The sequence below is a fragment of the Lepidochelys kempii genome, chromosome 2, assembly GCF_965140285.1.
Source record: "Lepidochelys kempii isolate rLepKem1 chromosome 2, rLepKem1.hap1, whole genome shotgun sequence".
NCBI classification, from domain to species: domain Eukaryota; kingdom Metazoa; phylum Chordata; order Testudines; family Cheloniidae; genus Lepidochelys; species Lepidochelys kempii.
Window position 1 is genome coordinate 188,884,837 of NC_136381.1, and position 27,267 is coordinate 188,912,103.

General features: G+C 38.8%; 1 protein-coding gene across 3 annotated transcripts in view; it reads left to right on the forward strand.

Annotated features, from left to right (window-relative positions):
- ULK4 (unc-51 like kinase 4) overlaps window positions 1-27,267 on the forward strand; it is a 388,775-nt gene that overhangs the window by 298,722 nt on the left and 62,786 nt on the right. For all 3 annotated transcript variants that reach the window (XM_073333132.1, XM_073333131.1, XM_073333133.1), the window contains 2 exons: window positions 11,884-12,050; window positions 16,620-16,718. In XM_073333132.1, the coding sequence (XP_073189233.1) occupies window positions 11,884-12,050; window positions 16,620-16,718 (266 nt within the window). The remainder of the gene's footprint in view (window positions 1-11,883; window positions 12,051-16,619; window positions 16,719-27,267) is intronic.

Here is a 27,267-nt window from a genome sequence, read left to right on the forward strand (position 1 = left end):
AACAATCCATTTGTAAGCACCTAGAGCATAAGAGGGTGATAAGAAATAACCAATAGCCAAGAAATTTGTCATAAACAAATCATACCAAAGCAACCTAATTTCCTTTTTTGACAGTGTTACTGGCCTACTGGATAGGATGTGATATATCTTGATGTTAGTAAGGCTTTTTGAAAAAGTCCCACCTGGTAGTCTCATAAGCAAACGAGGGTAATGTGGTCTAAATCAAATTACTCAATGGGTGGGGGCATAATTGGTTGAAAGACCATATTCAGAGTAGTTATCAGTGGGCGGATGTATCTAGTGGGGTCCATCAGAGGTCTGTCCTGAATCTGGAACTACTCAATATTTTCATTAATGACTTGAATAATGCAGTTGAGAGTATTGCTTATAAAATTTGCAGTGACAGCTAATTGGGAGTGATTGCAGGCACTTTGGAGGACAAGATTAGTATTCAAGAAGACCTTGACTAATTGGGGAATTGCTCTGAATTCAACAATATGAAATTCAATAAAGCCTAGTGCACTACTACGAAATGGGAATAACTGGCTAGGTAGTAGTACCATTGAAAAAGGATTTGGGGTTATAGTGGATCATAGGGGTTAATAGGCAGCAGGTTTAAACACAAACAAAAGGAAGTATTTCTTCACACAACACACAGTCAACCTGTGGAACTCTTTGCCAGAGGATGTTGTGAAGGCCAGGACTGTAACAGGGTTCAAAAAAGAACATGATAAATTCATGGAGGATAGGTCCATCAATGACTATTAGCCAGGATGGGCAGGGATTCTGTTTGCCAGAAGTTGGGAATGGGCGACAGGGGATGGATCACTTGATGATTGTCTATTCTGTTCATTCCCTCTGAAGCACCTGGCATTGTTCACTGTCGGAACATAGGATACTGGGCTAGATGGACCTTTGGTCTGACTCAGTATGGCCGCTCTTATGGATCACAAATTGAATATGAGCCTAACAATGCAATACAGCTGCAAAAAAGGCTAATGTCATTCTGGGGTTCATTAACAGGAATGTTGTATTTAAGACACAGGAGGTAATTGTCTTGCTCTACTCAGCACTGGGGAGGCCTCTGCTGGAGTACTGTCTCCAATTCTGTATGTCACTTTAAGAAAGTTGTGGGCAAATTGGAGAGAGTCTATGTGAAAGCAACAGAAATGATAAAAGATTTAGAACATCTGACCTCTGAGGGAAGGTTAAAAAAATGAGATATGTTTAGTCTTGGAAAAGAAGATTGAGGGGGGACTTGGTAACAGTCTTCAAATATGTTAAGAGCCGCTATAAAGAGCATAGTGATCAGTTGTTCTCTAAGTCCACTGAGTATAGGACAAGAAGTAATGGGCTTAATCTTCAGCAAGAGAAATTTAGGTTAGATACTAGAGAAAACTTTCCAACTATAAAGGTAGTTAAGCTCTGGAACAGGCTTCTAAGGGAAGCTGTCAAATCTCCATCATTGGAGGTTTTTAAGAACAGGTTAGATAAACACCTGTCAGGGATGGTCTAGCTTTACTTGATGCTGCCGCAGCGCTGAGGGCTGGACTTGATGGCTTTTCTCAAGGTCCCTTCCAACCCTACATGTCTATGATTCTATGACTCTATCATTGCACATTTTACTAGATCAGTTTCTGTATCGAAGGCAAAAAGGTCACTTGTATCTTCTGAAGAGATTTGTCAAGTATGATCATCATGGTCCACATTCATAAAACAGTAGAAGCTAGGCATTCAATCCATTGCAGAGGTCACTTTTTGGGATGAGTAGAATGGAGAACCCTGTGTAAGTCAAAAATCTTATTCTTTAAGAATGACAGTAGGAATTTTGGGTTATCGTTTTCCATCCCTCTAAATCAGATAATGAAATCTGAATTATAATTAGAACAGTTTCCATCCTAATTCTAATTTTGCTAATCTGCAAATTGATGATTCTCACACATGCAAAATCCAGCAGTTTTACCGCATTTTTCTGCTGATTTAATTGGAGAGAGTTGAACTGTGGTCTGATATTACTAAGATTTTACTTAGTAGATATTACTAAGATTCCTAAGATTACTTTTACTAAATACAACAGTACATTTATTAGTGTACTATGAAGTATTATCATAATAATTAAAACTCAGCTTTGCTTGTTAAACATAAATGAACAAAGTACATTTTATGATCCATTCTATTTTATTTTTTTAATTGTGTGCTTGCTTGCTGAACTCTGCAAATTAGCAGAATAAGCAATCTGCAGTGAGAGAATTAATGAGATTCTGCTGAACTCTTTAAACTAGAAACACTGAACTTAAAGAGAGGAAACCATGAAACATTATGTCACTATGTATAAACTGTCATTAAACTTCCACACTCCCAACTGGGGTCTGAGTCAATGCCAGCTAAGGCTCAGTTTACTCAACAGTTTACAGCTGTTCTCCCTAGAACCATCTCCCACAGTTCATGCCAATTTAACTCTAAACTAGAGATGTGATCAACCGACAGAGGTCAGATCCTGGATCCAATATTTCCCAAAGTTCAGTACTGCTTGGATTTAGGCTTTTGATTCACTGTCCACTCTACTTTTAAATAAACTCTTGAAATATACTACAAAAGAAAGAAGTTTCTTCTGATTGTTGATTAGAACTGTATACAGTTTTTTGAATGCAAATATTTAGGTTCATTTGAAAATTAAGGCTGGAAATATCACAGATGACTGGAGCATTTAATCTATAAATTTTACATAGTTACTAAAATTTTATAGAAAGGCTTCACAATAGACATTTTTAAAATTTAGATATGAAAACACACTTTTTAAATGATTCTTCCTGTGACTAAAATATTCTACTTTTAGAATTTTATTCTCTAAAATCATCCACCCTCTTTTATTGAAACAGTGTCTGATTTTGGACTAATTTGTATGAATCATACAAAGTGTCAGGGAAGAGTTTAGGAAGGAGCTTTATTTTAGGTATCTTTTTAGTAAGATTAGGTGTGTTATATTTTCCTAAGATATTTAAATACATAGAATTTCCAAATTAAAATGCACGTGTCTAATTTATGTGCACTAATCCTGATATTTGACCAAATATACGCGTGTACAAATACCCAGTTTGTGTACACATCAGGTATTCACATGCGTAAGGAGTGTGAAAATGTTTATGTTCAAATATGCATATTTCTTATTGTTATATTTTGTGTTTAATCTACTTGCCAAAACAACATAAATTAGAGTTTTACTTAATCTACTTGAGGTATCTTATTCAGCTGAAAATTGCCACTACTCTGTGTGGGGAGTAAAGAGAAGTGAAGTTCTTCATCTTCTTGCATCCTCTTCTGTGTGCTCTACAAGGGTCATGTGTGGGGTGAGCAGGCTCTGGGTCTGTTGTATTTATGCCCCCTGAATGGGTGGGTGAGGAGTAGGTTGAACCTTGTCTCCACTTCCCCAGTGCACTGGCCAGCAGAAAAGGAATTGTAATCTGCTTCTGGTCCAGGGAAATAGCAGATCACTCCGCTCACAGATCAAGGTTTGAACTAAGAAAGGAACTGCAAATCAGTCAACTCCTTCCCTGGGCCACATGCTGCCCCTTACAAGAGTCAGACATAAAAATCTCAATCTAGTCCAGATTTTACACTGGAGGAATACATGAGGCACCTTTGTGGTTTCTTTTAAAAAACTAATTATCCGTATTGTGCCTGTTCTATAAAATGATTTTATTTATTTATTTATAGAGCTTTATGGGAATTCTAAACGTCAGGTTAGTCTTCTGCAAAAGATGTAATTTTAAAATCATCTTTAACTACAAAACAATTCCAAAGAGAATGAAAATGGCATATTAGACTCAGTCATGGACCATTCCAGGAAAGCACTGCTTGTCAGAGGACCCAATATCATTTTTAGAGTCTGGTGCATAAGGAAGCACCAGAAGGTAGAAAACTGGGAAGTCCAGCTCCCCAGTGGTATCTAGCAATGGTGCCTAGCCCTGACAGCTTGTAAGTTAGCAGGTCTTAAAATGACATAGTATTTCTGACTAGTACCTTGCTTTTCCCCCCATTTCAATTTCTGTATGAATTTAGAGGCAGCTGTCTCAAGAACTGCTCCTGGAGCTAGAAACTAGTGCTGTAGTTATTACCAATCTAAATGTTGGGACCTAGCTTTCTGATGGGATAAAGCATTAAGGTTGCTTTTCAAAAGCTCTAAACGATTACCTAACTCTGCTTTCATTGGAGTCAATGGTAAAATTCTTTTTGACTTCAATGAAAGCAGAGTTGGGCCAACACACAGTGCTTTTGAAAATCCCACCCATTATCGCTAACTCTGCAAACTCATAAAATATCATTTGTAAAATCATGGTGGAATTGAAGTGAGGAGTTTATCAGGACTGTAATAAGAATATGATATTAGCACCTAGGAACTCCAGACATGGACCAGTCCCCCATTCTGCTAAGTGCTGTAAGAACACAGAATAAAAGACTACTAAAGAGTTTACAATCTAAGTATAAGACAAGAGACAGACAGACTGATGGGAGAGTATAAGGAAACAATGAGGCCTTAATAATTTAATTGTTGTCAAGATTTTTGTAGACATCATGGCAAAAGAGAGTTTTAGGAAAGGATTTGAAGGAGGTTATCTCGTGACTCACAGGACTTAGAAACATTTTAACTCGCCAGTGCAAATTTCTTCAGAACCAGAAAATGTTTCTAACAAATAGTCCTAGACCTGTGATGGAATAGAAGAAAATTTGATCCTTGTTCCCACATCTCATCTATATTACATATAAATATATTGTGGGTTGGGTTAAACTTTGTTGTTCTGGATTGAGCATAATAGTCACTTTTCATTCAACATAAATGTAAAGTGGTTGAAATAGTAGAAGTAGCATGCAAAACACAGACACATGGAAAAACTTGGGAACAAGCCCAAGAGGTTTCAAATGCAAGGAGCAGACTTTGGTTGGTGGTGGAACTCTTTCTGTCTGTGTGTGTATGAGAGAAAGGGTGAGGTGGGGGGGTGGGGGGGAGAAGCAGCCAGAAAGCCACGCAGATAGTAACAGAAATGCTGGTAATGCACCCCTGATAGAAAGAGAGAAGTTTTCATCACACAGAATACTGACTGAAAACGCAGGCTTGGAACAGCGAAGGGTTAGGGTTGTTATGGGTAGGGAACTTGCAGCTTGGGTTAGGGTTCCTATGGGTAGGGCTCCCCACCCTAGGGTTAGAGTTCCTCTGGGTGGGGCTCTTGGATCTAGGGTTAGCTTTCTTATGGGTGGGACACTTGGAACTAGGGTTAGGGTTCCTGTGGGTGGGGTTCCCCACCCTAATGGTAGGGTTCCTTTGGGTAGGGCATTTGGAGCTGGAATTAGGGTTCCTATGGGTGGGGCACTTGAAGCTAGGGTTAGGGTTCCTGGGTTAGGATTCCTATGAGTATGGCTCTCTGCCTTAGCGTTAGGGTTCCTATGGGTAGGGCACTTGGAACTAGGGTTAGGGTTCCTGTGGGTAGAGCTCCCTGCACTTGGGTTAGGGTTCCTATGTGTATGGCTTCCCGCCTTAGTATTAAGGCTCCTATGGGTAGGGCACTTGGAGCTAGGGTTAGGGTTCCTATGGGTAGAGCTCCCCACCCTAGGGTTAGGGTTCCATTGGTAGGGCTTTTCTCCCTAGGGTTAGAGTTAATATGGGTGGGCTCCCCGCCCTAGGGTTAGGATTCCTATGAGTAGGGCTTCCTGTCTTTGGGTTAGGGTTCCTATGGGTATGACTCCCCTCCCTAGGAATAAGGGTCAAATGGGTTTGGCTCTCTGCCCTAGGGTTAGGGTACCTGCTTGATTCATGGCATGTGCAGGGAAGCAGGACTGTGTGTATAATTTTTATAAATTTAATAAATTGCATCTGAAATATCTTGCTTCATCATTAGTTTCTCCTCCTGGTGGAAACAACCCACAGAGCCTCAAACTTTGGCTATCCACTCTGGTCAAACAGGGGTAACAGTATAATAATATGTGGATATGTCATAGGATAATTTGATAATTGATCATTTCTAAACAGAGATTTTTAATATAATGTGGTAATGGGTATCTACTGTAGTTTGAAAGAAATGCTATGATACTGTGTTTTATAGAATGTTATATTTCAAATAGTCTTTTTTAAAAACCACTTTGTGACCTTATCAAAATTCTTCTGTCCTCAGTCTATTTTTTAAGCTCTAATTGTAATGGAACGTTTTTCATATTGGCATGTATGTCTGATTTCTGTTTTGTATTCCTTATCTTTAAATGAAGTCACAGTTTGTGGCCGATGTTTTGCCCAATGCTCAGCACGCTTTCAGAAAATTATATAATTACATTGAATTATCTTTTTTTATTTTGTTGATTGTTTTTCATTCACTGTTTTAATGCTCTCAGTGCAGAGTTGTTGTTATTTACCTAGGGGGATTGTTTGCCAAAATCTCTTGACTGCCCATGCCATATCTGCATTAGAAAGAGTCTTTCACAGCATTAACTTTTAAGGCAGCCACTCAGAGATTATGTGCAAACCATCAAAAAAATAAGAGTGACTCATTCAGCTTGATGTGGTCCGTGGGTTTAGTGATTACCTACAAGCAGAAACAGGGTATACTCGAACATCTCCCCACATGAAAGTTTGCAGACCTCGCTTTGATAGGGACCAACTTTTATTGGATCGTTTTATTAGGTTTGTTATAATTTAGCCTATAATTTAGTGAAAAAAGGGCACAGAGAGACCACAAGTTTTGTATTGTGTAGATGTGCAGTTATGCCTGTTCATTTTCTTCATGGCGGATAGTGGGGACATCACCTGAATATGTCTCTGCACAGTATCATTTTTGTATGACGTATTCAGAACACTAGCAGAAACAAAGAGGAAATTAAATGCACAAGATTAGACTTAAATAATGCTGAGAGTCTGGCTTAAGCAGACAAAAGATGGGAAATTCAAAGTTTAGCCTGATACTTGGTCCTTAACGCAAATCATTGTGTAAAAATAATAATTAAAAAGACACAATGGCATGAGTTACAGCTGGAGTGTGTGCCTTAACAATCCCAACCCTTAACAATATTTTAAAGTAGAATTTTGTATTTAATTACCTTAGGGAAGCCAGGAAGGAGGAGAATAGGAGAAAAAAGAACTCTGTTGTGGATCAGTAAATTAAAGGGACAGTTTTCAAAGGCAGAAGTGTCAGGAACCCCGTAAGGGTTTGTGTTTTTGTTTTGTTTTTTTTTACTTGAGAGCTTACTGATTTAATTGTCCCCCATTGTGTATAGTATTTATTTTAATGTTGTACTTAAGCTTTTGAAAGTATTATTTTCAAAAGGATTATTTATAAAATCAGCTCTATATTTTGGTATGTGTAGTGTTTTTCAGATAATTATATTTGTGGTCTACAGTATTGCCAACCACAGCCTTTCAAAGTCATGAGAGAGTGGCTTAAAAAATAAGGATGTAGATACAGATATATATGGGTTCATTATTTGGCTTCAGAGTTTTGAGCCTTTAGGGTATGCTTGGTCATGTTTAGAAGCTCTGCTTTAGAATCGTAAGGACTAGCAACATTTTAAAAAAAAAAAAATAGAAAGCTGAGAGTTTCATGTGATCCCACGACTCCAGGAACTGGGGCTTTAAGAAAAACACCAAATATTGCAAACTCACAATAAAATCATGAGAGTTGGCAACATTGGGTCTATTCCCCGAATTTATATATTTTGTTACCCAAATGCATTTTTCAATGGCTCTATACAGTTATGTTTAGAGCATGTCTAGGAAAAAGCACTTTTTTTCCATAGACAGTAACTCTTGACCCTTGCACTCCATCCCATCGCTCACACCCCCACATCCTGTGAATAAGACCATGTCTATACCACAAAGTTCAGTTGATGCAAGTACACACTTGGGTGCTTTCGTCTTCACTGTTCATACTCACCACAGGTAGGCATCCTAGAGGGCCCTGCACTGGTGTCCAGCTCAATATCTTGTGGGACATTTTTGCAGTGCTTTCTGGGATACCAGTGATTCACCCAGGGGTTTCTGGGAGCTAAAGGTCAAATTTCCACCATGCCACTTTCTCCATCCCATAATTTTCATGCCGTTTTTTAAAACTCCCACAGTCATTTTTAGCCACTTTTTCATTCTCTGCCATCGCTCTAGCAGAAACATGGACCCTGCACAGCTCAATGCAGTTCTTGTGAGCGTTGTTCTTCTTAGTGCATGCGTACCATGCCTCAGGTGGCATGTGACCAGGATTTATCACCGAATTTGGTCCACTGGTTGGATCATTAGCTTCCCCAGGCAGGATAGTGTCAGGGAGTGTGATGTGAACTCTGATCCATGCCCCCCTCATGAGCGTTGCTAACACAGGATGCACAATTCTCATTTATTTACAGAACTTGAAATAGTACTACTACAACAGGGAATGCAACTAGGAAGGTGTGGAGATGTTCAAACACAGTAACTGGCTGCTGATGGACACAGCAAAAAAAAAAAAAATCCAGGTTCTTGCTGGCATTCATGGAGCAGCTCCACACATTGAATTGCCACTTCTGGACCCAAGAAACGCACACTGATGAGTAGGATCACACAGTAATGCAGGTTTGAAATGATGAGCAGTAGCTGTACAATTTTTGGATGCAAAAGGATACATTAATGGATGAACCCAGACCTTCAACACAAAGGCATCAAAATGAAAGCTGCATTGACAGGAGATTTTACACTATGCCAGATTGCTTTCAGTCAATGGGGAGTCTGTTTGGAGTTGGAAAATCCACAGTGGGAGCTGTTGTCATCCTACTGTGTAAGGTCATTAAGCATCTTTTGCTACAAAGGAATGTGGCTTTCAGTAATGTGCAGGAAACAGTGAATGGATTTGCACCAGTGGGGTTCCTGAACAGTGGTGGGGAAATTGATGACATGCTTATCCCTATTCTGGCACCAGCCCACCTTGCCACACAGTACATCAACTGAAAGGGATACTTTTCCATAGTTATGCAAGCACTAGTAGATCACTGGAGTCGCTTTACTGGTAGCAAGGTGGGCTGGTCAGGAAAGGTACGTGACACTCACATGTTTAAGAACACAGGACTTTTCAGAAAGCTGCAAGCAGGGACATTCTTCCCCAACCAGCATGTTACTACCAACGATGTGGGAATGCCAGTTGTGATTCTAAGGGACCCATCCTAGCCGTTGCTTCTCTGCTCGTGAAGTCAAACGCTTGCTATCTCAGTGGCACCAAGGAAAGATTTAGCTGCCAACTAGGCAGGTGCAGAATGACTGTTGAATGTTCTTTTGATAGACTGAAAGGTAATTGTTTACACTGTTGTAGCTGCATGTTGTGTCCGTGAGGCAAAGAGGGAAAAGCTACCACTAGGGTGGAGGGGCAAGATGGACTGGCTGTCTGCAGAATTTGAACAGCCAAACACGAGCTATTGCAAAAAATAATTGTGAAGCTATAAGGCTGAGGGAGGCCTTAAAATACCATTTTAATAGTCAGCCACAGTAGTGTATATTATATGGACATTTCAAAACCTCTCACCAACAATGTTGGCCTGCAAATTGACATTTCAAGGTATCTATCTTGGTTACTTATGTGGCCCCATTACTGTAGTGTCTGTGAACATCCTCACCTTTTAGTGCATTTGTCATTACATCACCCCTGGGAGGTACAAATAGAGAATTGGGGGATGGAGAATAACGGCCAGATTGTCAAAGGTCTTTAGAACACAGAACTAAATCTAGGTCTCCTAAATCCCAGGCTAACTCCCTAAATGCTGGACTAGGGCCTGTAGCATCCTTTGCGTGAATGGTTTGACCCTTCTGGATTTCTGTTTTGTGTGAACCCAATACCAGTGTCTCATTATGCCCACTCCACATCCCTTCCACGTTGCAGGACAGAGAGCCACTTCATTGGCCTCTTCTACAGCCGTTTAGGGTGCCTACTCATTTCCATTAGTTCTACACTAGTGCATCAAAAATGCTGCTCTTTCTTTCTTTCTTTCTTCTTTCTTTCTTTCTTTCTTTCCATTGATCCATCCAATAGTGCAGTGCATCACCATAGTAACTGAGTGCTTTTCATGTAAAATTAATAGCAATAGCGAAGGCCTTAGTGGACGTTGTGGAATCCCTGTAATTTTTTACTGTTTGTGGGTAAAACTCTGGTGTAGGGCTGTTGTTTGTTTGTTTTTAATTGTATTAATTTATTGTTTGTTGTAGTTTTTTGCAGTCAGTTTGTTTCAGAAGTTGATTGGTTAGTTGATCATGTTGTGTGTTTTTGTTGAGCTTTTATGGGTGCAACAAAATATGCTTACTTCCAAAGTATACAAAAACTTGACTGAGGAGATGTGATGTGGCCTATTTTAAAACTTTATTATAGTCATCAGTTTTCTTCTCTTTCTCTCTCAATTTTTAATATACCTAAAATGATTATGCTACTTTATAAATTCAGGTTTTTTTCTTTTCGTATGAAAGCTGTTTTAGTCATCAGCCAAATTCAGAAATCAAGGATATTTTTCTGCTTTCATAAAAAAGAATTTGGTTTCATATAATTCCTGTCATATTCAAGATAGCATCCCAAACCATTTCACTAAATAAAGAGAGAGATGTCCTTTCTGTTATGGTCACCTGCCCTGTGCAGTGCAGTGACCAAATACAATAGCTATTATGCATTCAACAATAGCTCACAAAGCCATGAGTATATAAACTTCTTCTATTAAGAGAGGAAATATTAAGAAATATTCTCTGAAGAGAGGACACAGAGATTGTCCTCTATTCTCTTTCAATGATGCTATAAAATGTTTAACTCTATCCTGGACAGCCACCAGAAAATTGGAAAAAGGACCTCAGATTAGCACCTCATATGAAGAGTCACACCTCTAACAGTACAGTATCTCCATACTAATTTACTGCAGCATTAGCACATGAACCCAAGTTTCAACCTGGATGAAATTCCATTACCACCTTAAAGATGACCCTGTTGGTAAACATAATTGTGTTCATCAGCTAGGAATAACATATCTTTCTTTATGAAACTTTAATTTAAAAGAAATTACTTTGAAAGTTGATAGATAATTAATTCAGTCACTTTTTATTTGAACGTGGCTAGGATTCTGAATTGATTTGTTTATTTTAAATTGATTAGTATGGGTGTTTGTTTTTCCTGACACATACATTGATTTATGGTTTATATGAGCCAGGTGAAGTGGTATTTTGACTAGCAACATGAAATTCCAGAGGTGCAGAAAGAAAATGTCAAAGCAAAAAAGGCATTTTCAATGAGAGTCTTATTAGTGTTAGTCAAGCAAATATTGGCAGTTTTCCAGAGTAATATTCAATGTTTCTCTTGATTATAAAAGTACAATGCTATACCAAATATATTTCACATTAAGCCTGGTATTGTTCCCTTTTACAAATCACAGCATTTTGGGGAGGAAATGGGATTAACAGTTTGCCGGGGACTTTGGGTTCCATTCTCAACTCTGCTAGTAATTCACTGTCTGACCTTAGGTAAGTCACTTAATTCTCTTAACCACTAGGAAGGGCTCTGTAAACAATAGCTGTCCATAGACTATATATTCCAGCATATTATGCATTGCTTTAAAGTAACTACTAATTGTTTATTCAGTGGATACCATATGACTTTCAAAGCATTTATAATGGTTGATTTTAACAGTTTAGGCACCAGTCTTGCAAGCTGCTCCACACAGACAGAGCTCAATTAAAATCTTATATTTTAAAATATTAATTATAAAAGTGGAGGGAGAAAAGAAGAGCATTTGATAAATATTCAGCATATGAAATTCTTACTTTCCGGTGAGCTATTATTCTTTATATACAGATACCTTCCAAACTGATATTCTTTTCTGATACCATGTGTTATTTATTTTGTTTTTCTGTCTGCTTAGGACTGGTCCATCACATCTGTAATCTCTTAATAGAAACTTCAGCTCTGTATTTAGAAGTGGATGATAAAAGCAATATCAAGACAGCTAATGGACTGTTGCTGTCCTTGCTTGACATTTTGCGTTGCATGCTGATATATACAGCAAACATCATCCGCCTAACTTTACAGGTATGGAATCTATTTTTGGGTAGAGTAAGGCCATTGTAAAAAATTTTAGCCTCTTTCCTATTATCCTCTATACTGAATTCCCCACTAAAAAAATCAATAAAATTAGTTGCTGTATTTTTTAGACATTTTGGTCCCGGGATATGAGAGTCACAAGGTAATATTTTTTATTGGACTTTTGATAGTACCTTTTGTCGTACAAAAGCAGGGGATTTCATGTAAATCAGAAAAAAAATCCTTTTCTCATGTTAATGGCCAGAGCAAAGGGGAGGGAGAGAGGGGAAATATGTAAAGTATATAGTGTTTCTTTGGTGTATTTTTCCTAAGGGATCAAATATTTTTGAAAGTGTTGTTAAAGAATAAGTGTTCCTTGACTGAGCACAATTTGAATAGTCAGTATTCATAGATTCATAGATATTAAGGTCAGAAGGGACCATTATCATCATCTAGTTTGACCTCCTGCACAATGCAGGCCACAGAATCTCACCTTCCCACTCCTGCGATAAACCTCTCACCTATGTCTGAGCTATTGAAGTCCTCAAATCATGGTTTAAAGACTTCAAGGAGCAGAGAATCCTCCAGCAAGTGACCTGTGCCCCATGCTACAGAGGAAGTGAAAAACCTCCAGGGCCTCTTCCAATCTGCCCTGGAGGAAAATTCCTTCCCGACCCCAAATATGGCGATCAGCTGAACCCTGAGCATATGGGCAAGATTCACCAGCCAGATACCGAGGAAAGAATTCTCTGTAGTAACTCAGAGCCCACCCCATCTAATATCCCATTGGGCCTATTTACCATGAATAGTTAAAGATCAATTAATTGCCAAAATCATGTTATCCCATCATACCATTTCCTCCATAAACTTATTGAGTTTAATCTTAAAACCAGCTAGGTCTTTTGCCCCCACTGCTTCCCTTGGAAGGCTATTCCAAAAGTTCATTCATCTGATGGTTAGAAACCTTCATCTAATTTCAAGTCTAAACTTCCCGATGGCCAGTTTATATCCATTTGTTCTTGTGTTCACGTTGGTACTGAGCTTAAATAATTCCTCTCCCTCTCTGGTATTTATCCCTCTGATATAGTTATAGAGAGCAATCATATCTCCCCTCAAACTTCTTTTGGTTAGGCTAAACAAGCCAAGCTCCTTGAGTCTCCTTTCATAAGACAGGTTTTCCATTCCTCGGATCATCCTAGTAGCCCGTCTCTGTACCTGTTCCAGTTTGAATTCATCCTTCTTAAACATGGGAGACCAGAACTGTAAACAGTATTCCAGGTGAGGTCTCACCAGTGCCTTGTATAACGGTACTAAAACCTCCTTATCTCTACTGGAAATACCTCGCCTAATGCATCCCAAGACCACATTAGCTTTTTTCATGGCCACATCACATTGGCGGCTCATAGTCATCCTATGATTAACCAATACTCCAAGGTCCTTCTCCTCCTCCATTACTTCTAATTGATGCATCCCCAGCTTATAACTAAATTTCTTGCTATTAATCCCTAAATGCGTGACCTTACACTTCTCACTATTAAATTTCATCCTATTACTATCACTCCAGTTTACAAGGTCATCCAGATCTTCCTGTATGATATCCCGGTCTCTCTCTAAATTGGCAATACCTCCCAGCTTTGTATCATCCGCAAACTTTATTAGCACACTCCCACGTTTTGTGCCGAGGTCAGTAATAAAAAGATTAAATAAGATTGGTCCCAAAACCGATCCCTGAGGAACTCCACTGGTAACCTCCCTCCAGCCTGACAGTTCACCTTTCAGTATGACCCACTGTAGTCTCCCTGTTAACCAATTCCTTATCCACCTTTCAATTTTCATATTGATCCCCATCTTTTCCAATTTAACTAATAATTCCCCATGTGGCACAGTATCATACACCTTACTGAAATCTAGGTAAATTAGATCCACTGCGTTTCCTTTGTCTAAAAAATCTGTTACTTTCTCAAAGAAGGAGATCAGGTTGGTTTGGCACGATCTACCTTTTGTAAAACCATGTTGTATTTTGTCCCATTTACCATTGACCTCAATATCCTTAATTACTTTCTCCTTCAAAATTTTTTCCAAGTCCTTGCATACCACAGATGTCAAACTAACAGGCCTGTAGTTACCCGGATCACTTTTTTTTCCTTTCTTAAAAATAGGAACTATGTTAGCAATTCTCCAATCACATGGTACAACTCCTGAGTTTATAGATTCGTTAAAAATTCTTGCTAATGGGCTTGCAATTTCACGTGCCAATTCCTTTAATATTCTTGGATGAAAATTATCTGGGCCCTGCCGATTTAGTCCCATTAAGCTGTTCGAGTTTCATTTCTACCTCAGATATGATAATATCTACCTCCATATCCTCATTCCCATTTGTTATGCTACCATTATCCCTAAGATCCTCATTAGCCTTATTAAAAACTGAGGCAAAGTATTTGTTTAGATATTGGGCCATGCCTAGATTATCCTTGACCTCCACTCCATCCTCAGTGTTTAGCAGTCCCATTTCTTCTTTCTTTGTTTTCTTCTTATTTATATGGCTATAGAACCTTTTACTGTTGGTTTTAATTCCCTTTGCAAGGTCCAACTCTACTTGACTTTTAGCCTGTCTCACTTTATCCCTACATGTTCTGACCTCAATAAGGTAGCTTTCCTTGCTGATCCCTCCCATCTTCCACTCCCTGTATGCTTTCTGCTTTTTCTTAATCACCTCTCTGAGACACTTGCTCATCCAGCTTGGTCTACAACTCCTGCGTATGAATTTTTTCCCCTTTCTTGGGATGCAGGCTTCCGATAGCTTCTGCAGCTTTGACTTAAAGTAATCCCAGGCCTCCTCTGCCTTTAGATCCATAAGTTCTTCAGTCCAATCCACTTCCCTAACTAATTTCCTTAATTTTTGAAAGTCAGCCCTTTTGAAATCAAAAACCCTAGTTGCAGATTTATTTTTGTTTATCCTTCCATTCAGTTTGAACTGAATTGGCTCATGATCACTTGAACCAAGATTGTCCCCTACAGCCATTTCTTCTCTTGGGTTCTCACTACTCACCAAAACCAAATCCAAAATGACATCCCCTCTAGTCGGTTCAGCAGCTACTTGATGAAGGAATTCATCAGCTATCGCATCTAGGAAAATCGGAGCCCTATTATTATTACTAGCACTCGTCCTCCAGTCTATATCTGGGAAGTTAAAGTCTCCCATGGTCACGCAGTTTCCATTAGTATTTACTTCATTAAAAACAATAAAGAGGGCTCTATCCATATCCAAATTAGATCCCGGCGGTCTATAGCACACTCCAGGCATTATCCCAGGTGAGGCTCTAGTAGTTTTCTTCCCCAATGTGATTTTTGCCCAGATGGACTCTGTCTTATCCATTCCATCGCTTCTTATTTCTTTACATTCTACCTCATCATTGATATACAATGCTACTCCACCACCTTTGCCTTTATTTCCGTCTTTCCTAAACAGCACATACCCTTCAATACCTGTAGTCCAGTCATGACGACTATTCCACCATGTTTCTGTTATCCCTCTAATATCTGGTTTCACTTCCTGCACCAGTAGCTCTAGTTCCTCCATTTTGTTACCTAGGCTCCTCGCATTGGTGTACAAACATCTTAATTTTGTTATTAGGACTCCATATAAGCATCTAGGAGAAGAGAGGATTCATTACATAGTCTGGTAAAAAAAAAAAAAAAAAAAAAAGAGAAATGCAACTGAAATCGATATACGTAGGTCCAAATTCTGCCCTCATTTACATGTGTCAACCATTATTGACTGAGTCTAAGGCTTAAATTCTGAAGTTTGGTAGCCAATGACTAGTTGGCAGTCTAGAGAACTTATTTTGGGTACCAGAAATCTGATTTTCTTAGTTTTCTCCAATGCTGCTACAGAAAAATCTGCCTCTGTATTTTAAAGGGCCAAGCTTCTATGTTTAGTGTTTTCAGAGGACTACTGACCATTTCCCTGTGGAATCTTATTCATCAGGCATTTTCTAAAAGTAGTAAAGCACCTGAAGTTCAAATTCCACTATATCATTCCACTTTGGAAATTCAAGTCAGGAGGGCAGGAGTGGAAGTCTTAATTTTTGAATCATCTTAATTTTCTTGTTTTGAATTGTATTTAAAATCATCTCTTATAAAATAGAGGGTGATCTTTGGAGACTTACAGTGAACTATTATACATTAAAATAAAGAAGTCATATATTTGTGTGGAGAGAGGATATATACAAAAAACATAGATTGTAGATAGACATATTTTATTATGAGTTCATAGAGATATATATTATACATATAGTAGGTATGTATCTTGCTGAAGAAATGTCACGTAGGTCAGCATATTAAATCGGTTTAGAGTGGACGTGACCTCATGAGTCCCTTTTGCTTTGTGCTTATTGTTACAGACACAATCAGACTATAACTTCTCACAGAGATCTCAGAATACTTAACTAGGAAAGGGAGTATAAGAACACCTCCTTCGAACTTCCATTCAAATTTGTACTGCCTAATGGACCTTATTTGTTTCTCAAAGCTGAGCACTCACCAAGACCCCTTTTTATTTTTCCTTGTCTCATTAAGGCACAGAAATCTGGCACAGGAGGGGACACCCAGGCTGCTGAAGACCTTTTGCTTATCAATAAACCCCTGACAGACCTAATTAGCCTGCTGATTCAGCTGGTAAGAGCTTGCTTGTTTGTAAGTCTTTTAGAATGTTACTAAAGTTGAAATTACTCCTCTAGTCTGGTAGCCAAATGCAAGTTTTTGGCAGTACCTTGTTTTAATGTCCATACAAGTTTTTGAGGGCACTTTGAATTTCAAGACCCTAAATTCAAAGAAACTGCCTCACAACACCTTGTTACCGTTGAGCATTTTGAAATATGAGCACGTATTACCACCCACCTCCTGATTCGTATATCAGGTGTCAGTAAAATCACTTTCCTTGAATTTCAGTTATTTTTAATGAAAATGTCACACTGATATTTTGTTATGGAACGTAGTTAGTTAGGAGGTACATATGGTATGACTGTATTAGTATCTGTGTTAGCCATATAGCTTGTTAGTACCCCTGACCCTGAACCAAGACATAATGATATATGTCAGAGCAGAGAGAGGACATTGGCCACTGCATCTAGAATCTGTGAAACTAATGCTTTGCAGCTGGACATGCCAGTTAGCCATGGTAAGGTTACATTACTTGCAATCCATGGAATCCATGCCAGGTAATGCCTTAGAGCAGTTCATGAAGGATAGCACATCATGCACCATGTTCCGGAAATATGGAGTATATGAAGTGACGTACTTTGAAACTACTTTCATGAGGCATGGCCACAGCCATGGTGGCATTAAGATCGCCCTGAAAACAGAGACTCTCAAGACTTGGGCTCTTAACCTCCACATATGCAGATGTATAGTTCCTATCTTGTAGTGTCATTCAGGCAGCAAGGAACCAATCAGAAGCAAGAGATCTGGGTTAGATTCTGTGACAGCAGCACAGCAGGAGGGTTGAGGAGGGTTAATCCATCTTTGTAATCTCCTTACCCTAGACTGCTCTAGAAGTTGGAGAGGGCCCTGATGTAACCTAAGCAGCTCCAGAGCACTGTCTAAGTTATGGTAGTCTCTCTGGGGCTGTGTGCTATGACCTGCCCCCAGCACACCCACTATGCCAGGGCTTGTGAAGAGGTCTTCAGAGGTCAATCCTACAACAGCACCTACCCCAAGGATATCTTCCTTTGGACAGATAAAGGGCTTTTAGGATCCCTTTATGGTGCTCCAGCCCCTTTACCTGGCAAAAAGAGACTGGAGCAGGGATTAGGGTCTCACCCTGGTGCTAAGCCCTCCCTTTTCCAGGTGGTTTGTCTCCAGGCCCCCCAAGTGAAAAAGGCAGCACATGTCCTACTGGAATTTGGCTAAGATGAGCCCTGTCCTAGGGTCTGCAGTTTCTTCAGGACAGGATAAATAACGTTCTCTCAGCTAGCACTCATAGGGTCTAACTTCTGTCTACCACTCTGTTGGAGGATTGTCCCCACTGTAACCACTCATGCCTAAATGCCAAATCCTAACTTAGACTCCAGTGAAGTACCTGGTCCCTTCCTTTCTCCATTTTCTTTGTTTTTCAAATCTGATTTCTATTTGGCGTTTGAACATTTGTAATAAAGAATTTAGGTAAAAGGTTCCACTCTCGGCTAAACAAATCTATATGTATCCAGACATTAATGATGACCTGATTTTATTCTACCAGATGCTTTCTTTGTAATTTTCTGTACTAGACTTGTCTATAGACATTACCTAGACTGGATTTACTTGTACCAGCAATTGATAAAAGCTTTTTGAAATCCCCACTCAAGCCCCTACAACAAAAATCAGAGAGTGCTCAAATTTGGATTACATAATATTCTAACCCTTATATTTTGTTAAGCAATTTAAAAATCTATGTATATGGTAAATTTTGAAACTAAACAGATTCACAATGTCCTTTTAAGCAAAACTGGAGATAGACAAATGTTTACTTTTTTAACCTTTAGACTTAAATTTCATTAGCTCCCTAAAGAACAGAAAAATAGTAGCCACACTTTACTCAGTCTATACCACCTGGAAGTCTATTATAACTTTCTAATTAAAGGGTAGAATAAGATGTATAGTTAGCATGTACTGATATGTTCCCACCCTCCTCCACATCTCATCAGAGCATCCTCAGTTACGGCTGTGCTTTACTTTGTTCCACTATTCTGAATATTCTGATCTATTGAAGATGGTTTCCCATGTGGCTTGGTATTTGCTGTTTTAAATATATAAATCAAGAAGCATAACCATGCGTATTTATTCTTTTGAGTCTTGAAAAAAAAATTTTTACAGTGATAAATCTTCCCTTGTATCCTGTGTGAGAGGTGCAAGTTCTTAACATAAATGCATAATTGCATTGGTTTATGTAAATTATCTCACCTATTTTTTTTTCTTTTGAACTTTGTATCAATTGCTTATTAGTAAAGGTATCTGTATTGAACCCTTTGTTATAAAATTAAAAGCAATATTTGTGCTGATATTGGCATATATTATCTCTGGCAAAGCAGCATTTAACACACAATCATGTCAGCCCAGGAGTGAGCCCACAGCCACCCATTACATGTTCCAGGGATAATGATTAATCCTAATAGAGCAGTGTGAGTAGGAGATAAGGGGGTACCACTGACATTGTAAACTACATCCTTTAACTGGAGGTTGGAGGGTGTAGACTGTGAACTCCACTGGTTCTGGGACATGACTAAAGACTTCTGGCCATATTTTTTGAAGTATGCACCTTTGTGTATAGCCCAAGGCCTGAATTGGACCTTAATTCTACAGATTATTTTTATCATTTCCCCTCTGAAGATAACATTTACTAGTAGTTAAGTAACACATGATTGAATGTGGGCCTTTTATTATATGAGATAATAGTGCTGTGAATCATAGCTGTACATTTATCAAATTTTGAAGAAAGTCATGGAGGAAGTCATGGTAACGAAGGGTCAGATCCTCGTAGGTACAAAGCATTTGGCTGCAGTGGAAGATGCAGCTCAGCATCCCTCTCAGTTTGGCTTAACTATCACAAGTCGGAGAAATCATGAAAAAATGTATGAAAAGTTAATCATGGTTTATAATTACCAAACAATCTTTGCAGAACCAGGCCCATTACATTTATTCTTTCTTATGTGGGAAATGGTGAACATTGCATAATCTCTTGGGTACTTAGCAACTACCTTATTCCCACTTACATATCCCTTATGGTAGACAGGGAATACCACCCCACAAACATCATCTTGTTTCGCCACTGCTTTTTCCTGTTTTCTCTCCTATTGGCCTATTGGTCTATTCCTTGGACATCTCCCCACTTGCAAACCACCTTGACTAGTTCTCTGAGTTCTTCAGTGTATTGGTTCATCTTGATTCCCTGTTATCTGTAGCCTCTCATTTAATCCTATGGGTTGTTTTCTTAAGAAGTTCTTAAGAACTTTAATAGTTCATTCTTCTGCCACATACTTACCTGCTTATCCACTTTGCTGACTCATCAAACTTTCAACATTTCAAGAACAATAGACGTGTTAAAAACTATTAAAATTTTGGAATCAAATGTGACAGAGAGTCATCCATTTTAGCATAGTTAACTAAAGCTGTAAATCAAAAGCAACCTGGAAAATACAATGCAAATGACTAAACAGACAAAGTTTATAGGACTAAACACTGACAAAAATATACCCTCCTATATATAATATTTAGCAGAATTTAGCATCTTGTTTTTTGATGAGTGTATATGTTGCTATGAGCCATTCTATAGAGCCATGATAGCTCCACCGTATTTAAGGTTGAAAGAGCCACTGCATTCCTGTTTTCAGTCATTTTTAATCTTTTCAGAAATGTTCCTTTTTCGTTGAATTTTCTCATCCTTGTCACAGTTTAAAGGTGAATTTTTTAACTTGTTATAAATTAGAATTGATTTTGAGTTTTACGAGCATGGGGAAAATGTGTTCTGCTTTCAAAGGCTGTGGGTGTGGTTTTGGTTTTGTGCTCATCTCAAATTCAGATTCAAACTTGGCAAAGACGTTGTCCTCAGTGAGGTTTGTGACCTGAAAGGAACAACATTGGAAGCCATTTAGCAATTACATAATGCACATGTACAGCATTTTATTTTCCTTGAGGCAGTAGGTATGCATGGTTCCAGACAGAGATGGAGTACACATTCAGAAGCAATTTAGATTGTCTAAGATGAACCATATCATCCTGTAACTTCCCTGCTTCCCCACCTAACTGTCTGTCCCCCGTGTCTCAGTGATCTTTGGCTGTGAAACTGTAAAGAGAAGCATATCAGAATTTAACTTATTGGTAAGAGAATATTGACATACTTGGAGCTAATATTGGAGTTGGGGCAGGTCACATTATCCATCCCACTTAAAGTAAAAGCAAGGCTTAACTCCTGTCAAGTTCTTTTTAAAAATGTACCTATGGTAGCAACTCTTAAAGACAGAGAACAAAACTTTAAATCCTAGAAGAGATGAAAAGACCTAGTAGATTATCTTCTTCATTCTACCTTCCAGTGCAAGTTTGTTCCCTGTACAAGTTCCTGCTTTTTCCACTCTAATTTTTAAATAGCCCAAATGGTGAGGCTTCTGTGATGGGTTCAATCACAGAAACCTCCTGGGAGCTGCCACCTGATGTGCCAAGACTACTTCTGCCCCTGCTTTCCCTGCCAGCTTTGGACTCCAGCACCCTGTCTTGCTGAGCCAGACACACCAGTCTGCTGCAGGGTCTGAACCATGTCCCCTAACAGCTGTGGGCTTAGCTGAAAGCAATTTAGGAAGTGTTCCTGTCCTTGACACTCAGATGCCCAACTCCCAATGGGGTCCAAACCCTAAGTAAATCTGTTTTAACCTGTATAAAGCTTATACAGGGTAAACTCATAAATTGTTCGCCCTCTATAGCACTGATAGAGTGATATGCACAGCTGTTTGCCCCACCTTCCCCAAGTATTAATAGATACTCTGGGTTAATTAATAAGTAAAAGGTGATTTTATTAAAAACAGAAAGTAGGATTTTAAGTGGTTCCAAGTAGTAACAGACAGAACAAAGTGAATTACCAAGCAAAATAAAATAAAACACACAAGTCTAAGTCTAGTACAGTAATAAAAACTGAATACAGATAAAATCACACCCTTAGAGATGTTTCAATAAGTTTCTTTCACAGACTGGACACCTTTCTAGTCTGGGCACAATCCTTTCCCCTGATACAGCCCTTGTTCCAGCTCAGGTGGTAGCTAGGGGATTTCTCATGATGGCTGCCCCCTTGTTCTGTTCCACCCACTTATATATCTTTTGCTTAAGGTGGGAATCCTTTGTCCCTCTGGGTTCCCACCCCTCCTTCTCAATGGAAAAACACCAGGTTAAAGATGGATTCCAGTTCAGGTGACATGATCACATGTCACTGTAAGACCCCAAGCCTTCATTCCTCCCAGCCTGACTCACAGGAAGGCCTGCCTGTAAACAGAGCCATCCACAGTCAATTGTCCTGGTTGATGGGAGCCATCAAGATTCCAAACCACCATTAATGGCCCACACTTTGCATAATTACAATAGGCCCTCAGAGTTATATTTCATATTTCTAGTTTCAGATGCAAGAGTGATACATTTATACAAATAGGATGACCGCACTCAGTAGATGATAAGCTTTGTAATGATACCTTACAAGAGACCTTTTGCATGAAGCATATTTTAGTTACATGATATTCACACTCATCAGCATACTTTCATAAAATCATATAGAGTGCAACGTCACAGCTTCCATCTCCCATAGGAGACTAACCTAGTCTGATAGATAGACATTTTCCCTGATAGTCAACCTATATTTCCCTGTCCCAGGGCCAGGGCATGGGTGTCCTGGCCTAGGAGTTAATGTCAGGTGCAGACCAAGGGGCCAGGAGCCAATTGCCAGGAATCAGGCCAGGTTAGAATGCCAGGAGATCAGAATCGAGGGACAAACCAAGGGCAGGGATCAAGAGTCAGTTACCAAGAGTCAAGCCAAGTCAGGATTGGAAGGCAGGAACAGATAAATGCCAGACCAGCAATCCATGGCAGAGTGAAGCCCAGTTGTACAGACAATGTCCTGTTTCTTCTTCTGGCTTTAATAGGGGCTCTGGCCCAATCAGAACATAGAGGCAGGGCTTGTGACCCTATTGGGCTTCATGAACCTTGGTTCCAGTTGCTGTATCTGAGCTGCCAGGTGGAGGATTGAAGTATGATGACTCCCAGGACCCCCACAGCCCCAGATGTGAGACCTGCAGGGCCTGACATCCTGTTCTGTATTTTCATCCTGTTACACCTACAATATTTACAACTTCTTGGGCTACCTTGAACAATTCCTCGCTGGTGTTTAAATTCTTCAAGTAGATGATTGTGTGTCTCGCACCCCACTGACTAATTTTTTCAGCCAAGTTCTTATATGCTTAGTTCACTTAATAGTCCCTCTTAAATCAATATGAGTTAAACTTGAAAATGTCAAAAACTTAGAATCAATTTTTCCCTTCTGTAATTGTTATTTAGTCCATCATTTAGGACACACGGAAGCAAATATAAGACACCCAGACTGCATGTAAATGAAACCACTCAGTTCTTAAGAACATGGAAACAGAGATAATTACAAAATCCATCATGCAGAAATACTGCAAATATAGAAAATTCAGCTTTTAATCCCATGACCAGTATTGTCCTTAATTGATGAATCAAAGCAAAATAGATTGACCATTTAGTACTAGATTCTTCTTGGTAAGTGTATTGCTTAAAAACCAATTCCACCTACATTTTTGTTGTCCAATACTTCTGTATTTAAAAATAATTGTAATTGTTTATTCCACCTGTAGTTTGTAGGATTTGCAGAAATTACCAAATGGAATATTTAGACTATTCTGATGTTAGTTATGCCTCATGAAGTCCAAATATTTGCATGATTTGGAAAAGCTGAGATAACATTGCTTTTGCAAACATAATACTCACTAAAATTTGGACTGCTCTTCAGAATCTTTCCAAAACTGGGAGGAAGCATTAATTAATAGGACTGGCACTTATGCAGTACAGTAGATCATGCTAAATCTCCTTGGTCTTGGCTATACTAATGTGATGTTGTTTTTACATGAGTTAACTATTACCACTATTCTAAATTAAGTAAGCTGATATAAACACACCTCCAAAAATAAAAATTTATCAAGCCAGGCCAAGAATGAGCCTCTAATTTGGAATTCAGTTTGAAATAAGTAACTTAACTTTCTCCTTAGTTAGGCTCCCATAAATCCTTATTCTTGGTCTGCCTTAGCACATGAAAGGCAGCTTGTGATGGCTGCCAAGTGAGAGAGCTCCAATTGCAAGGGATAATGTACCGTCAATCCATTTCCTCAATAAGTGTTCCATACATTCAAAGAAAAAGAAGAAAATTCTTACACCATTCAGCTATCCCTACAGAAAGGGGCAGGGAATATTTTTGTTTTTCTTTTGAATTGGGTGGTGCTCATATTCTACAGAGATGAGGGTCATATAAGTAGCTAGATAGCCACCGAGTGGATTAGACAGAACAGGCTTTTCTTTAACATTTGGCTTGAATAGATTCTCTCCCTACTACCCATAATACAGTCTTTATCTCTTTGGGGATGCTTGATTTCCCTTCTGTCCCTCTTACAGCATATCAAGTTGGTAAGGTTGTGCTGTTGCTTCCATTTCAAAGCATTGGAAAGCATTTGCTTCTGAAGCATCAAAAATGTCAGCAGAAACAGTATCAACATATATAGACTACCACCCATTTCTTATGAATGCAGACAGTTCTCAGACACTACTTATTGGTAGATGTTAGCTATTTGTGGCCGGACATAAAGCTTTCTTCTCTGTACAGTATGCAGCAATGAGAAAAGGAATAATTTCCATGATCCTGCTTGAAATTTTATCACTTTTTTATTAATTTGTATAAACTCCTGTGTCAGTATGCACCCACTTTGAAGTCCAAAGGGCTGAATACTGTCTGGTTGTCCTTGGTGGAATTGCATAAAGAAACTGCAGGGGAAATAAGGATATGTTGTCCTAAGTACAAAATTTCAGAATGGTGCCTTTGATTTCTTGACAATTAGACTATTTAAAGTGAGCTGAGAACAGTGCTTCCTAAAATGTGTTTTTCCTTGGCTTGAAAGTTTATAAGTTACTTTTAAAGCCAAAAGATAGTGGTATGTAGTACATGTTATTTTAAAGTGTGCATATTTAGTAATAAGTATAATAATGCTGTTTTGCTTTTGTATAATGTTTGCTAAATCATCTTGCCTATAGCTCCCAATGGCCCCTTCCTGTACAGCATGTTCTGTAATCATATTACTGATCTAATGAACATCTATCTCTTATCTTAATAAACTCTCTTTGTGTATAACCTCATTAAAGTGCTGAAGTAGTGTTCCCTCGGGGTATTCCAGACAGTTTCATTGTAGCTCTAAAATTAGATGCCCTAACAACTCCATCGGTGTGAAAACTGCCACTTCAGCTCAAATGATCTCACATATTTCTTGCAGTGGTTTACAATTAATGAACGCTGTGTAACTGGCCTCAAAATAAAGACATATTTTGGTAATAAATTATAAAGTATAAGACCGTAATAACAAAAAAACTTCCTGTTTAATTTTAATCAAGTATAAAACTACATGGAGCTAGTAAATACCTGTGCCAGATAGAACTAAATACAGTTCAGATTTTACCTTATGAACCTGTTTTCAGGAGATCATAGTACGACCATAAAAACTAATTAAGCTGAAACTTGACACGCACTGGGCATCAAGATTGTAACAAGAAGTTATTTTATTTTACAAATTTCACCCCAAAATAAGAAATCTTTGGGGAGGGTTATACTTTTTGCACTCTTATAACTTTAGCTACTTTAATGTGCATTTTCTGTAAGTAGCGGGACCAGGTGGGTGAGGTAATATCTTTTATTGGCCCAACTTCTGTTGGTGAAAAAGAGAAGTTTTCGAGCCACATAGCACTCACTCTTCTTTGGGTTTGGAAAGGTACTCCCTGGTCACAGCAAAATGCAAGGGGGAACAGGTTTAGCATAAGTAGTTAGCACACATTGTAAGGGACCATTCAAGGTAGAGTGGCCCACTAACACCTCTGCAGTCATAGGACAAATAGAAGGGGTTTGTGGGTTACAAATTTTTGTGATAAACCATATATCCAGTTTCAGAGTAGGAGCCGTGTTAGTCTGTATTCGCAAAAAGAAAAGGAGGACTTGTGGCACCTTAGAGACTAACAAATTTAATTGAGCATAAGCTTTCGATGAAGTGAGCTGTAGCTCACGAAAGCTTATGCTCAAATAAATTTGTTAGTCTCTAAGGTGCGACAAGTACTCCTTTTCTTTTTGCATATATCCAGTGTGTCTGTTTAGGCCATGATTTTTAGTATCTAGCATAGTAATGCATTTAAGTTTCCAAGTTCATCTTTTGAAAGTGCTGTGCAGGTTTCCTTTGAAGATCTGGACTGGTAGGTCAGATAGAGAGTAATTGCATTGTGAAAAGTGTTCACCAACAGGTGATAGAGTATTTTTGTCTTTTATCATTTTCCTGTGTGACTTCATTTGAGAGTGTAGCGAGTATGATTTTGGATCCTGTACTAAAAATCCAAATGGTCAGCAGCCCAAAACAGTGACAGCCACGTGCGGGGGGGGGGGGAGGGGGGAGGAGAATCTAATACTCCTGTATGGTCAAGAGGCCTAACACACAAACCTCTGGAAGACTGAAACAACAAAATGAAAAGTCAATTAGAGATGTCTTATGGGTAAGAAAAGGAGAGAATTGGCATCATGTTGATAGAATGCTAGTGTAGAGTTCCTTTCCCTTCCTAAAGGCCCAGAGCTCTTTTGATATCCCCCCTCCCATTGTCCGATCAAATTCTTTGTGCAATAAATGTGTTCTGGTTTGAAAACCTAAACAATTCTTCAAATTTCCCTCTTGTGTACTATCACTAGTGGTAGCACAAATGCAGGCTGGCAGCCAGTGTTAAATAGTATAGTGATATCGCCAATGGCCTCTTTACACTAGTGCCCGATCAGTGCAACTCTACTGGTAGTAGTGCAATGTGGAATTATGAAGAAAAATGCTGATGCAAACAGATAACGATGTCATGTTTTTGTGCTTACCCCCCATATCACTGTTGATGTGTTAGATGTAGACAATACTGGTTCCAAACTATTATTTGGATTCCTTAAGAATCAAGTATATTGGGTAAAATTGCATTTATTACGTTTTAGCTTCATTGAAAGAGGTGTACCCCAGGAGAAACTCCAGGAGGAGTTGTGCCTTAGGTGGTTCTTCATGTTTCGGTGTAATATGATGTCATATGTCTTAGGGATTCTAATCCATAGCTTCCATTTTAATGCAGTTTTATGAAAAGAGCTGTGTGGATATAAAGAAAGACAGCTTTGTTTGCTAATGGATGTCTGAAGAATTACTACATGGATATTTAAGGAGTGTAATATGTCAAACTTTACACACTAAAATTATGTTAAAATGAGAGAAAAGGTTGGTCTTAAACTGACAAAAGTCAGAAAATTCAGACTTTACTAAATTATCATCACTGACTCTAATGATTGTCCCTAGGCATGAGTAGGTGCCTAGTACGTAAAGTTCTCCGAGTTCCCAAAAGTGAACCATGTCAGTTTCATTCCCCAGGCACAGCTATCCAT